Here is a 15,076-nt window from a genome sequence, read left to right as displayed (position 1 = left end):
TCGAAATTTTTTGTATTTGATTTTCAATTGCATGAAATATTTAGATCAGGTTTGAAAAATCCACTTCAGGGATCGTGACATCCCTTGAATGAATAAATTATCACAAACAATTTTGAGATGAGATTTTTTTTTCTCCCAGTTCCAGTTCAGAAGTTTTGGAAGATTTACACACATGTTGCATCAATTTTTTACAGTAATTCTGCAACACAATTAACTTGATTAACACAATAACCTTGCTGAATGAAATCGATCACAGTTACAGATTGTCATGATGAACTTTAACAAATGCAGTTCAAAATTTTTACGGCATATTCTTTATGTTATGGGTTGTGTGTATGAAAAACCATATTTAAAAAAGCAAACAGTAAAGAGGTGGTTTTCATTTTGAAAATTGAGAGCTGAGGGGGAAAGGGCATGATTTTTCGGAAAAAAAAATTAGAAACGAAGTATAAGAGCATCTCACAAACACACACAAAGGGGCAGCAAAATACGCAGTGCCTAGAGCGGCGAGAGCCTGAAGTTCATCTCTGCTAAAATATGCCCGGGGCAACAGCCCATTATAAATACGCCTCAAAATGAAAATTTACCTGAAAAAATGACGAAAATCTGCGCGAATCATGCAGGCTGGAATAAATTTCGAAGACGTTCCAAAATATTATAATAAGCTTAAGTAAATTTATTAATATTCCAGCGCGATCAAAATCAATTGCAGTCCCAAGAAAATTTAAAACTCTTCGCTGCTACATTTATAAATCGGTATGAAAATGTGACTCGATGAATAATCAATAAAAAAAATCTGAAACCACTATATGTCAATTTATAAAATAATTAGTTCGATTAAAAATTTCTGACTGTGTGTGTGTGAGAACCGTTGTTATTATTTTACTGTTTCTACTTGTCACCACGTCAATTTCTCATTTATACATCCTTCATTGAAGCTCTTTACGCGCAACGGTTGCGATGAAATTTGAAAAATTGATTAAAAAAGATTACATGTTGATCAATGAAACACGGTAATCCGATTAAAACGACAGCGTAAAGAAGCAATCGTGCAGTAAATACGTATGCACTGTATGCACCTTCCTTCAAAAAATTTGACTTAACCCGTCGTGTGTCACAAATCCTATCAATTTTTTAAACGAAATGCATTTGAGGTTTCTCTGAACAGAAAGTAGCCAAAAAAGGAAGATACGATTACATTAATGCGCGGTAATAAGGAAGGGAAAAGAGATGTCTAAAAAAAATAGATTTTTTTTCGTGTGTATGGATTCAAAACCGGTGTGTAAAGGTAAATACGTATATAACAACAGCAGGATTAAGATGACACAACAATAGACGATGTATAGATATAGTACACGGAGACTGGGGGATGTGTAAATATTTGTTGAATGTATAATTTCCTGCAGAGCTTGAAAGTGGCATGAAACATCAGTTTTTTGTAAGCACGCATAAATAAAAGATAAGAATAATAATATTGTATTATATAATATATATAATATTATAATAAAGAGAGAGATATAAGAATAAATAAGCAAGTTTTTTTTCACACAACAACAACCCTGGAAAGCTCACTGGACTGCACCGAAACGTGTTCTTCGATACATCAAGTCGACTGTTTCCATGAAAATGATGTATGAAGCTGATCACTCTGAGCTTTCTGCATATGCTGATGCAGATTGGGGAAATTGTTTGGACACCAGAAGGTCCATATCTGGATATGCATTCATGATGTCAGGAGGAGCTGTCACCTGGATGTCAAAACAGCAACACTCCGTAGCTCTCAGTTCGACCGAAGCTGAATATATGTCTCCAAGTTCAGCAGCTCAGGAATGTGCCTGGTTGAGAGGAATAATGTGCGAGCTGAAATTGAAAGGACATCAGAAATCCACTGTGATTTATTGTGACAATCAATCTGCAATAAAATCTGCCGAGAACCCAAAATTCCGTGCTCGCACTAGACACATTGATGTAAGGTAGTGGTTCTCAACCTTTTTTGACTCGCGTAGCCCTTTTGAGTAAAAAAATTCTATGGCGGAGCCCCGTAGGCCAATTTTTTAATTATTCATCAAAGTTACTGATTCATTTTTCCTATTTCCATATATTTATAATTATTTTTTAAATTTTACTGTTTTTTTCTATTTTCCTCGAGCGGCTGCGGAGCCCCTCGAGAGTGCATAAGGAGCCCCAAGGGTTCCGCGGAGCACCGGTTGAGAACCGCTGATGTAAGGCATCATCATATTAGATCCAAGATCAGAGAAGGGGACATACTACTTGAATATGTCCAGAGCATGGGCGGAGATACGGGGATACTTATTGACCCCCCCCACCCAGAGTCAAACGTGGAGTCGACTGATCTAATGTATATATATATAGATGAATTGACATCATCATCATCGTGCCCCCCCCAGCAATAATGACCTTGCTTCCCCCCCCCCCAGACTTCCAAACCTCCAAGTCAATCTCCGCCTATGGTCCAGAGTCAAGATATGATTCCAGACACTTATGAAAGGACTGCCAAGACCAGCTCATCAAAAGCTTTGCTTTTGGGACTTGTCACCTGTGATTTCCACTAAGATAATTCAGACAGACTGAAAATTAAAGGGGGGTGTTAGCGTAAATAACAATAGTGAAATATGTTAGTGTACATAATGTCTGATAGATGGCAGCACTTGTAACGCATGTTATTATACCCTGATCGGTGTACTGTTTTTGTTTATGCCATGGAGGCAGTGATGCTAACTCGTGGGAAAAATTGGCCAAAATTTGCTCAAGTGGAAAATTTCTTATTATTTGTGGGAAATTTTGAGAGTTCCTCAAACAAAAGAATTTTTGCAAAAAATAAAGAAATTAATGCAGTACAATAAACTTTCCTATTGTAAAATACTTGATTACGTATTTTCCCCGCTAGGTGGCAGCACATTTTCCTGAATGCGTGGGAAAAATTTAGTCAAAAGGGAAATTTTTGAGGGGAATTTCGCTGGAAGAGGTTACCTCAGTGGGTATTATCTAGTGGAGATGGCAACGCGGCAAAGATCAAATGATTCCGGGTTGCCTTTTCCTGGCATTTATCGCGTTTTCCATTCAGCACAAACATTGCAAGTGCCTCAAAGCCGCTTGTAAGTTAATGCTGTAATTAAGTAACTCTTAATGCAGCTTTGCAAGTGCCTAATGCTTTTCTATGAGAATTTTCTGAACTTCGGTGGCATCTCTTAAATTTCGAATTGATTTTAAATGCCAAGTAATGTTGCAGACAGACTATATTATCAAGAAGATCTGATTTGAAAATTTTTAGTATCTAATGCAATTTAGCGGGAGAAAAAACGATTTCCTCGAAGCGCTATATGTGTGTATAAGAATGGATAATATTGTGGTTTCTTCTCCATTTCTATGAATATTTCATGCTTTGGAATCGTATTATACTCAACTACAGATAGGACAGTATGCACAGCATCATGTGGCCCCCGCAAATTTGTTCTGAGGCCAGGGCCTGACATATAGGCCCCCCAGGAAAATCTAAATTTTTGGGACTCCTGTGATTAAGGTCTAATATGTATCGTCAGTCAATGAATAGATGCTGTTCACATTTTGGGGCCCAAAAAACATGGGGTCCCATGACCTGCACAAGGGTAGGGCTCCAGCTTTGGGACGATTCTCATTTTTTTTTTCTCCTCGATATAAATTCACTAATAAGAGGGGGTCTGTGAAAAGGTTGGTCTGGGGGCCCCTGCTCTAGGATGTGGGAGGTCATGGGGCCCACACCTGAGTAGAAGTACCAGCTCTTACCAATTTACATACTTCTGAAAATCACAATACTATATCTTATTAGCAGAGGTGCTATATCAGGGCCATCATATTAACAGCTATTAGAAGCATCTTGGGGTCACTCCATGAAAGTGATTTTTCTGGAGACCCACCTCGCTGTAACTAACTTTTTTTAAATTTATCATATTACTTGCACTCGAAAAATACAACCAAGTCTCATTATCACAGGAGCAGGGCCGCCTTTACTACACGCGGGGCCCAGTGCAAAAAAAAAAATTTTGGAGCTAAGTGCATCTCAACAATTTTGGGGCATCAAACATGTTTAAGACGCCCTTTGCCCCAATTTTATATATTTTGTGGGGATAATTTTTCCAATGCCAATGAAAATTCAGAATAAACGAAAGAAATAATTCCAAGATTTATTAAAGAAATACTTCCAGAATTGATAAAAATTTAGAGTTAATGGAAGAAAAAAAATCTAGAATTGATAAAAATTCCAAATTAATGGAAGGAATAATACCAGAATTAACGAAAATTCAAAACCAATGGGAAAAATACTTCCAAAAGTGATGAAAGAAACAATTCCAGAATTGATAAAAAATTCAGTACTACTGGGGGAGGAATTCCTTAATTCAAGAAAATTAAGAATTAACGGAATTGATACTTCCGCAATTGATGAAAATTAAGAATTAATGCAAGAAATAATTTAAGACTTGGTGAAAGCCCCCAATAATTTACCGTAAGTGTGGGGCCCAGTGCAACCGCACCTGTCGCACACCTCTAAGGGCGGATCTGCATAGAAGACCTTCTTTGCACTTGAGGCTCCGAACTATGCTTTAAAATGGCCATCAGCATGGCTCCCACTTTCTGCAGCAGCCCCCCCCCCCAGGCTTGAGTCTTTGGTGGTCCACAGGCCAAACCTTTCACTGGCCTCTCTGTAGTAAATTTATAGCATGAAAAATAATCGTTCCGGGGCCCCTGGGCTGGAGCCTTCAGCTCTGCCCTTGTGGGGGCCATGACCCTCATTCCTGTACATCCGAGACCGTAGGGGCATCGGACCAGAGGGGCGCAAATTTTCTTTTTAAAATCTTTTTCAACACATTACAAAGAGTTGTGCCGAAATGCTTCCTTGCTCCGATTGACCAAGCATCTAGTTTCGGTCCCGGAAATAGGCATTGCTCTGTCTGGCCTATTCGTGAAAGAAAGCCCTAACTACATTCATAATGCTTACATGTGCTTTACAAGGGGAAGGCCGATATTGCCACATCCCTGAGAACCCCCCTGATGAATCTATAAATTTTTAAACAATTATAATCATTATTATAATTAAATGATTATCATGAATTCTCCTAATTATCATTATTTTCATCATTTATGAATAATTCATGCATTTTATAAATCAGTGCATTATTCATAAGTAATGAAAATTCATTTTTATGAAGATTTAATTGCTGAAAGAAATTGATCAGAACTGAAAGAAATAAAATATATAAAAGAGAAATAAAAAATATTATATATACAATATATACAGTCAAACCTCGTTAATGAGTCACTCTTGGGAGAGCAAAAATATGATTATTTATTATATATTGATTTACAAATACAAATACAACGCCACAACAGGCAAACTGCCCAATGAGGTGGCTGACTTAAGAACATCATGGATCCCCGAGCCATTTTTTGGAGGCCCTACCTACTACTGCTACACCACACATACACCCCCCCCCCTCCGCGGAACCCCCAACGAATAGGTACATGCGGGAATGTGCGTGTAGTGAAACCTGACGTGAAGTTTTTTGTTTCTCTGTAATGCTTGTTATGTGTAGCGCTGCCATCTGCCACCAGTTTTTCTAACTATGAGTGAAGTGTTATGATTGAATGATTTATCGTTGTAGGACTGTTGCTCTCTGTGGCGAGACTTTTTAACGGGGAGATCGGCTCGCATTTGCGCCTTGAAGTTGGGAACCACAGGAAACCAACTTCGGCCGACCACCACTGTGGGGTTCGAACCCGGATCCTCGCATCGCGAGTCCGTCACTATAACCACTCGACCACCACAGCGGCATTGGTTATGCAATGCGATTTCATAACAGACTCTCCCATTTCAAATGACATCTGACTCAAATTTGATTTCACCTTTGTTCAAATAGTACGGACAACTTCACTGGTCTGATTCCAGTATAATAGCAAAAGATGCTTAAAAAAATAATAATCATACATCCATTGGCATTTTTGTGCGAAAAATTCATGTTGTATTCAAGCCTTGGTTCATAATTGCTCATTGTGGTATTTTCTGCGGAGTGTTTGGCGATTGCCAAAGCTGCGTCTAAATTTATTTCCAAAAAAACTGATTATGTGATCCTGACAGATAGTAATTCTCCCATCTCAGCACTGTCTACAATTAATCTTAAATCTCACTGCCATTTTAACCAGTTTTTGTGCATTGGCACATGTCTCTTATAAAGCCAAGTCTATATCAATTTTCTGGTCACCAGGGCACAAAAACATTTTATACAATGAAATCGCTAATCAACTAGTATGTTCAGCAGCTAATAACCCTGTCACTTCTACAGAATATGAATATGTGGAAGATGTTCTGAATTTGCTCCAAATCAAATGAAAACTTCATTTTCACCAGTTCATTAGGGATCAATTAAATTATACCTTCAGGCTGATTGTTTCTTCAAATCGATTGAAAAGTTTTCGCATCATTTTTCAAGACGCAAATATGAGACATTATTCTACCGGTTGTTAGCTAACAGAGCCCCAACCAAAAGTTATCTATTCAGAATAAACCAGGAACATTCGGCTAATTGTGATTTTTGCAGTTCTGCAGATACAAATGATCACTTCATGTTTGTATGTTGCAAGTGGGACATTCAGAGAAAGTGATTATTTAAAAATATTGGTATCTCAAATATTCAAGATTATAACTGGATCTCTATCTTGAAAATTTTGCCAAAATTATTAATTGATGAATTTGAATTATATCTGTCAGCTTGTAATAGATTTTGAATTCCTATTTTTCATTGTTGTGTTTTATTTATTTATTTATTTTTGCTTAATATCTGATGCAGAAATTTTGTGAGAATTTTTATAGTATATTTATATGCATATTATCCTGTTCAAATTATTACATGATTTTTATTTTTGGATACTAGTTGTATAAATTTTTATTTAATTTTGTTAAAACTGTTTTTTTTTTTGCCTTTTCATGTTCGCTTAGATTTTGTAACATAATTTTTTATTTTCGTTTTCATAATATCTATTATTGTTTTCCTTCCTTTTTTCTTTGTATGATTTTTTTTTATTTATTCAAGTTCTTTGCATTGTGCTTTATTATAAAATGCCTGTGATTTATCAATTGTCCTAAAGCCCTCAGCAGGTATAGAGGACATTAATCATTCAAGTCAAGTCAATAACAATTTGGATGGATCATTTGAATGAGTTCATGAACAGACGTATTGTTATTTGCTCTCCGTGATTGGATTCATTTTGTTTTGTGAATTAATATTTTGGTTCTAACAATTGTGAAGTTGAATAATATAGATTAAGGACAAGCCTAGTGTAGTGTGACTAACATTAGTGTTACCTGAGTTTGGCGAGTTTTCATTGAGCAACGTCGGAAGGGGTTTCCCGTGGCCATGTTTTTTTAACATCATACTGCTATTGTATATTTGACTTCAAGTCTTCTTTATTTAATTATATGGTGACTTAAATTGAAACCACCATATCTTTGACGATAATGGTGGTAAGTTTAATGAATACTCAAGACGAAAAGGGTGATACAAGCCAAGGCAATAATATTCCTATATGGTCATCTAATTATCCGTATCAGGAAATAATAGATTTTTTAACCGACATCAACACTAAGAGCATCATGGGGGCCCCTGGGCCAAGTGATTTTTCTCAGGCTCTACCTGGCAAATTTTTGAAAAATTCAAGTACTTCTCATTTTTCTGAGGCCCCGGGCCGTGCCAGGTGGGCCCATGCATTAAGAGAGCACTGGCTTCACCGTCAAATATCATGGAATTAGCAAAATCCCAACATCAAGACCTAATGATCTTAGAAGGAACTTTTCTAATGTGATTAACAATGCAAACCTCTTATTATTTTGGATCTGTTGATATATCCTTATTACTAATTATGTGTGTAAGTGTAAGTAATTATAACCAGAATATTCAATTGAAGACAGAGACACATATTTAATAGAGATGTAAACACTTAAAGGAAGAGACAACATCTGTTGCTGTTCAAACTTGAGCAGCCATGTTTTCTGTTCTGTTGCCAAAACTCTGAAACTAAATACTTGACTAATAATGAGTTGCCAGATACCAAAAACAGAAATAAATAAATTGTTTGTCCATCAACATAATATTCTAACACTTTCCCTTGTTAATAAAACAAACAACTCCGTTGCAATACAAGTCCTATTTTAGCGGATAGTGTCACTAATCTTGGCTTGTGCAATGGCTTTGTCATCATATCGGCCAACTGATACTCTGTAGAGATCTTTTGTACTCCAATCTCTCCTTCCATCACTTTTTCACGAATGAAGAAATGTTTAATGCTTGGCGCTTCACAATATGCACCTGCTGATTTCTTTGGGGCTTGCTTCGCAGTCGCTTGTTCGGAATTATGAGACGACATTTAGAATTAGATTTAATTTCTTCAAGTATAAAGCATGCGAGCTACATACATGTGCGACTTGTTACCATGATGTTTTTGAACGTAACTGTTGCCATCTTACAAAACAGTAATAATGAGAATAAACGATAAAAAGGAAGAAAACAAAAATAAAACGATCCCCGATCGTCCATACTCCCGCCCCAGAAAGGTGACAGTCAATAATCGACTGGCAAACGACATAGATGATTCACGGAACGTTTGTATAAACCATTCACAGTCTTGATTTCCACAACTCTGACCTTTCCGTCGTCACCTGGAAAGACTTGGGTCACTCGAGCCAAGTGCCACTTGAGGGGAGGTGTGTCTTCCTTCAAGATAACGAGATCGCCGACTGCTATATTTGACGTTTCATGTTTCCACTTCATCCTTGGTTGAAGACTGGTCAAATATTCCCTGGACCATCGATTCCAGAAATCCTTTTGCAATTTTTGTATCTTGGCCCATTTGGCTTGTAGACTTCCCGATGCTTCACCATCACCTTCGGGTACAGCAGTCATTGGAGTACCGATGAGAAAATGTCCAGGAGTCAAAGCTTGCAGCTCGTTTGGATCTTGGCCGAGTTGAGTTAGGGGTCTTGAATTCATGCAAGCTTCAATCTGGACAGTCAGAGTAGTTAATTGCTCATAAGTGAGAGCAGTTCCCTTGCACGTTTTCAACAGATGACGCTTTAAACATTTGATGTTGGATTCCCACAGTCCACCAAAGTGAGGTGATAACGGAGGAATGAAGTGCCAATTGATTTTTTCTTCAGAGATAACTTTCTGTACATCTTGAGATTTACAGAAATCGAACTGCACCTTTAAATAATTGGCAGCACCCTTGAAGTTGGTTGCATTGTCCGAATACATATCTGTGGGTTTCCCTCTTCTGGATATGAATCTTCTAAATGCTGCAAGGAAAGCTGCAGTACTTAGCTCTGACACTATTTCAATGTGAATTGCCTTTGTTGTGAAGCATACAAACAACGCTAAGTATGACTTGAGTCGAACCTTCGACCAGGGCCGTCTTAAGAGCATCACGGGCCCCCGGGCCAAGTGATTTTTCTGAGGCCCTACCTGGCAAATTCTCGAAAAATTCAACTACTTCTCATTTTTCTGAGGCCCCTATTCTCTTGAGGCCCCCGGGCCGTGCCCGGGTGGGCCCATGCGTTAAGACGGCACTGCCTTCGACCTCTTCAATATCGGCTTCGTTGTAATCGGTCCGGCAAAGTCTACACCAGTTCTTTGGAACGGTCTGCAGGGCAAGACTCTGTGTGCAGGTAAATTACCCAACATTGACGTCTCAGGTCGTGCCTTGAATCTGTAACAGGTTACGCACCTGTTGAGTATTTTTCTTACAGTGCTTCTACCCGACGTAATCCAGAATTGCTGTCGAATCATTGAGAGAACCAGTTCAGCTCCAGCATGAAGGTATTTGAGATGGAAATGTTCCACTATCAGGGATGTCAGATGATGATTTTTAGGCAGGAGCAATGGATGCTAGGCACTTGTACTAAGATCTGAATGTTTCAATCTACCACCCACTCGTATCAAACCCCTTGAATCGATGAATGGACTTAGTGACAAGAATTTGTTTGTGGGTGGAAGGGGATTTCTCTTATCAAGAAAACTGTGTTCGTCCTTGAACTCTGAGTTCTGCACGATCCGAACTAATGCTAGAGTAGCATCATTTAATTCAGCAGCACTTAGTGTACCAACGATTTTGTTCTTGGATTTACAGTTGTGGATGAATCGAAGACTCCAAGCAGCAACACGTTGAAGTTTAACAAACGATGAATACTTGCTGATCAAACTCCATTCTTCCACGATTTCGTGAGATTGGGTTGCATTCACCGACTTCTTTAATTCCGATTCATCCTCCATCAACTGGTCTGAAGGGTCGGAATTGGATGGTATCACCAAGCCACTTTCACTTAACCAATCTGGCCCTCTCCACCACAAGAAATTTTCTCTCAGCTGTGACGGTGGTAACCCCCTGGAGGCACAATCAGCTGGGTTCTCCTTGTCGGGAACGTGATGCCATTGATTTGGATCACTTGATACGTGAATCTGTTTCACTCGGTTTGCGACGAATGCCCTCCACCTAGTGGGATCGGATTTTATCCAATGAAGTACAACCTTCGAGTCAGCCCACAGAATTATGTTGTTGATTTTCAAATTCAAAGCTCCATTCACTCGTTCGGATAGTTTAGCCAGCAACACTGCTCCACACAGTTCCAGACGTGGTATGGTTGTAGATTTCAATGGGGCAACCTTTGTCTTTGCACATATCAAGGCTACATTCACTGCATCATCTGTAAACTCAGTGCGAAGGTAACAAACTGCAGAATATGCCTTACATGATGCATCACAAAATCCATGAATATCCATACTCCTGACAGTCCTTGTACTCCCCATAAGAAATCTGGGAACAGAAATGTCCTTCAGGAGAGAAAACTCCTTACTAATTTTTCTCCATCCGACAAGACATGAGGCGTCAAAGGGTTCATCCCAACCCCTATGATCCTTCCACAGACCTTGCATCAGAATTTTTAGGATCACGGTGGTCGGACTCAAAAAACCCAGAGGATCATAAACCTTAGCAATCTGGGATAGGAGCCGTCTTTTTGTCTGGATTTCTGTGGAAGTTTCATCAACCTGAACACTGAAGGTATCCACACATGTATTCCATAGAATTCCCAGAATTTTTGTGAACGGAGTTTTTCCGAATTGAACCAGATTTGTAGAACCTTGAAGTTCCGGGGGAAGGTCATTCATAACCGCCTTGATGTTAGAGTTCCACTTCCTCAATTGGAAGCCTCCCCTTTGCATGAGTTTTATCATTTTGTTCATCAACATCCTTGCTTCACTGATGGTTGCAGCACCGGTCAGCAAATCGTCGACGTAGAAATCCTTCGATGCAATCCTTGAAACATCTGGGAATTGTTGCTCTTCATCTTGAATCAGCTGCTGAATTGTTCGAATGGCCAAGAACGGAGCACAGGTTGTACCATAAGTAATTGTAGTCAGTCTATAGTCCTTCAACTCCTCACTTGGATCGTTTCTCCACACTATGCGTTGAAACTCGGAGTGATTCCTCTGAACGAGAATCTGTCGAAACATCTTTTCTATGTCGGCGGTGAGTGCAACAGCATGCGATCTGAATCGTATAAGAACATCAAAGATATCTTCCTGGAGTCTCGGACCAGAATGCAGAATTTGATTTAGTGAGATACCTGATGACGTCTTGTACAAGGCATCGTACACCACCCTCAGTTTAGTCGTGCTGCTCTGCTCTCTCAGGACACCATGATGCGGCATATAGAAATGCTCAGTGCAATGAGTACTCACGCTTGATTCTGGAATGAGCTCCATATGACCCAGTTCTTGGTACTCGTTCATGAAGTCCACGTATTTCTTTTTGAGTTCGGGTTGGCTTGACAAACGTCTCTCCAGTGTCTTGAATCGTTTGACTGCTATGGATCTAGATTCTCCCAACTCAGCAGTTGTAGATTTGAATGGCAGACTCACTACATACCATCCCGAATCACTTCTCTTGACATCTGTAGAGTAAATTTCCTGGCACATCATTTCATCGGACAATTCTTCTCTTTCGGCGGGAATCGCTTCCAGTTCCCAGAACCGGTTGAGAATCTCGTCCACACTGGCACTACAACACTGAGTCTGAGTGCAGCTAATTTCGAGTCCTTGCCGTGTCCCCTTAGCTGGCACCCTTCCAGTCAGTATCCATCCCAGTTTTGTCCTCACTGCAAGTGGAGCTCCAGGCATTGAGAGTCGTTCTGGCTCCAGAATATCGAAGAAAACATCTGCACCTAGAATTATATCGATCGGCCTCGACTTGTAGAATTCAGGATCGGCTAGTTGAATGTCACTGAATATTCCCTCAGGAACGGATATCTCGAAGTTGGGGATTTTTGAAGACAGTTTTTCGACAACTAATGCTCTTGTTGTATGGATTTGACCCTTGCCGCAACTTGCGATGAACTTCAGATTCACTTGTGCTGTTGAAACGTCACATATTTCATCACTGACCCCTAGAATCGAATGCTTAGATTTTTTGAGTATCATTCCTACTTTCTTGCAACAGTCCTTGGTTATGAGAGATGTTTGGGAACCACTATCCAGGAGTGCTCAACATTTTACATAATCACCCCGGCACCCGTGAACATTTATGAGTGCTGTAGACAACAGTACTTGACTTGATTTTGCTTTGGAAACATTGAAAGTGCTCGACACGGCTGCTTCTTCACTCGTAGGTGTTACGACAGGAGGCTGTACCTTGAATTCATGCAAGAGAGTATGGTGCTTTCCTTTACAACACTGGCAGCGGGTTGTAAACAAACATTTTGCAGCTGAGTGATTATTCCTCAAGCAATTGAAGCATAGCTTACTTGACTTCACGAAAATCCACCTGTCGTTGAATGCAGGGGCGTAGCCAGAAATTTCGTTCGGGGGGGGGGGGACCAAAGTGACAGAACAATGGATTTGGCCATCTTTTTCCCTTTTTTCGGTCATTTTCTCACATTTCGGGGGGGGGGGACCAGACCCCCAAGTCCCCCCCCCCCCGGCTACGCCCTTGGTTGAATGTCATGGATTTAAATTTGCTACAATCACTGAGATTATGATCTTGTTTACACACTATACACAACACATTAGCTTGTTTACGAGTAGTACAGGAAAAAGCAAGTCTAGAATTGCCTTTCGACTCTTCCCTTGGTCTGGGACCATCTTGGACAGACTTTAGACACCTGGCCTGTTTTTCAAGGAAAGCTATGAATTCATCATACTCGGGATAATCTTGACCTTGACTTAGTTCCCACTGCTTGATTAGATTATCATCCAATTTTTGTTTTAGAAAGTACACCAACAGTACATTAGAGAGACCACTTACTTCAAGTCCCAAGCACTGTAGATTTCGTATTGCCTCGTTCGCCGTGTCCAGCAGTTCCAAGATGTTTCTTGAATTCACGATTTTCACTTGTTTCAGCTGGAAGATCTTGGCGCACTGTGCATACGCGAGTTCACGCTTGTTGTCATATCTCGACTTCAAAGAATTCCACGCTTGAGAATAACTCGCACTCGTAATCGCAAATCCTGACACTAATCTCGCCGCTTCACCTTTCAGGGCCGCCTTCAGATACTGGAACTTCTGGACATCTGATAAATTCGGGTTGTTGCCTATAGAACCCTCGAAGATTTCCTTGAAGCTCAGCCAACCTCCGAACTCGCCCTTGAACTCCAGTAACTCGAACGTTGGCAGCTTGAGATTATTGTCCTTCGACTGAGATTTTTCACTGGGCTGGCTGAAACTATCTTCAGCCATAGACACCGAACTTGTCATCTCGCGAATTTTTCGTCTCAGCTCTACGTAGCCGTCATACTCCACTTCACCGAGTGATTCATTCGATATCGCGGTAGCACCTCTCTAGATTCTGATTCAAGTTTTTTAGCTCGCGCTTGAATTCCCGTAACAAATACACGTCATTGGATTCTAAAATGGCTGACACCTCTTCCTCCGCCGTTCGAATTTCCTTCGTCCAGAGCTTGAATTCTGAGAGCATATCACTAGATTTTGATTTCGGTATATTGGAGAACGATTTAATTCGAACAGAAACGCCACGGAAAAGATTTGAGTTCACTCACCGATAACACTCGCTTATTTTGGTTGACTAAGTTTCCTTTCCTATCACCCAGCTGTCCGGCTTCCAAATCAAAACAAGTACACACGAAGAGCCTCCGGCTTCTCGACGGACCATTTTTCATGGCGCTTCACAATATGCACCTGCTGATTTCTTCGGGGCTTGCTTCGCAGTCGCTTGTTCGGAATTATGAGACGACATTTAGAATTAGATTTAATTTCTTCAAATATAAAGCATGCGAGCTACATACATGTGCGACTTGTTACCACGATGTTTTTGAACGTAACTGTTGCCATCTTACAAAACAGTAATAATGAGAATAAACGATAAAAAGGAAGAAAACAAAAATAAAACTATCCCTGATCGTCCAATGCTAATGTGCTTTGTGTGGCGATGGAATTCTGGATTTTGTGAGAGTCTTATAGCTGCGTTATTATCAATTTGGATCACTGGAACTTTTTTTAAGTTGTACAACTGCTTTGTACATCCTTTGCAACCAAATTGCTTCTTCACAGCATTCATTTGCTGCAACAATTTCTGCTTCAGTGGTTGATGTTGCTACCATAGATTGTCGTTGACTTAGCCATGAGATAGCTCCACTAGCATACAAGATCACCACTCCTGTAGTTGAGCGACCAGTCTTTTCACATCCTCCAAAGTCAGCATCACTATAACATTCCAACACTCTAGGATTGCAGTTATATCTGTAGATAATGCCTTTACTTGCGGAACTTGCAATGTATCTGAGAACATGTTTGGCTTTCACCCAATCTTCTTTTGAAGGATTCTCTAGCTTGCGTGATAAAACTCCTACACTGTGTGCTAGGTCAGGTCTGGTGCCTACCATAAGATACATGATAGCTCAGACTACTTCTCTGTGAGGAAACGATTCATTTGCTTGTGATTCAAGACCATTTTCCTCTGACGGCACTATCAAAATAGGTGTATGAGCTGGTCTACAATTTTCCATACCAAATTTCTTCAGCA

The 15,076-nt window shown here is 39.9% G+C and overlaps 3 protein-coding genes and 2 pseudogenes across 3 annotated transcripts in view; 2 read left to right on the top strand and 3 right to left on the bottom strand.

Moving 5' to 3' along the window:
* The window catches only part of ktub (Tub domain-containing protein ktub), a 208,039-nt gene that overhangs the window by 37,037 nt on the left and 155,926 nt on the right, over positions 1-15,076 (top strand). The gene's annotated exons all lie outside the window — the stretch shown is intronic.
* On the top strand, positions 1,630-1,977 carry LOC149080284 (uncharacterized; annotated as a pseudogene).
* LOC149080283 (uncharacterized) lies at positions 8,607-9,299 on the bottom strand. Its single transcript, XM_089238633.1, has one exon. It carries the CDS (start codon positions 9,297-9,299, stop codon positions 8,607-8,609), a length of 693 nt encoding a protein of 230 aa, XP_089094759.1.
* On the bottom strand, positions 9,930-13,791 carry LOC149080282 (uncharacterized). Its single transcript, XM_089238631.1, has 2 exons — positions 13,149-13,791; positions 9,930-12,484 (listed from the first exon to the last, which is right to left on the bottom strand). Exons 1-2 carry the CDS (start codon positions 13,789-13,791, stop codon positions 9,930-9,932), a joined length of 3,198 nt encoding a protein of 1,065 aa, XP_089094757.1.
* Positions 14,526-14,945, bottom strand: LOC149080281 (uncharacterized; annotated as a pseudogene).

This window comes from Pholcus phalangioides, unplaced genomic scaffold, assembly GCF_987345545.1.
Source record: "Pholcus phalangioides strain wild (caught in Gottingen) unplaced genomic scaffold, Ppha-v1.0 ptg000011l_1, whole genome shotgun sequence".
Lineage (NCBI taxonomy): Eukaryota > Metazoa > Arthropoda > Arachnida > Araneae > Pholcidae > Pholcus > Pholcus phalangioides.
This window is presented reverse-complemented; position numbering and strand designations above follow the sequence as displayed.

Bases quoted from the DNA above. Each gene is read 5' to 3' on its own strand.
- LOC149080283 (XM_089238633.1), bottom strand. From the start codon at position 9,299: ATGTATTCGGACAATGCAACCAACTTCAAGGGTGCTGCCAATTATTTA.
- LOC149080282 (XM_089238631.1), bottom strand. From the start codon at position 13,791: ATGACAAGTTCGGTGTCTATGGCTGAAGATAGTTTCAGCCAGCCCAGT. The intron at 12,485-13,148 runs GCAATTCTAGAC...ATTCGATTCTAG, and splicing joins ACCAAGGGAAGAGTCGAAAG to GGGTCAGTGATGAAATATGT.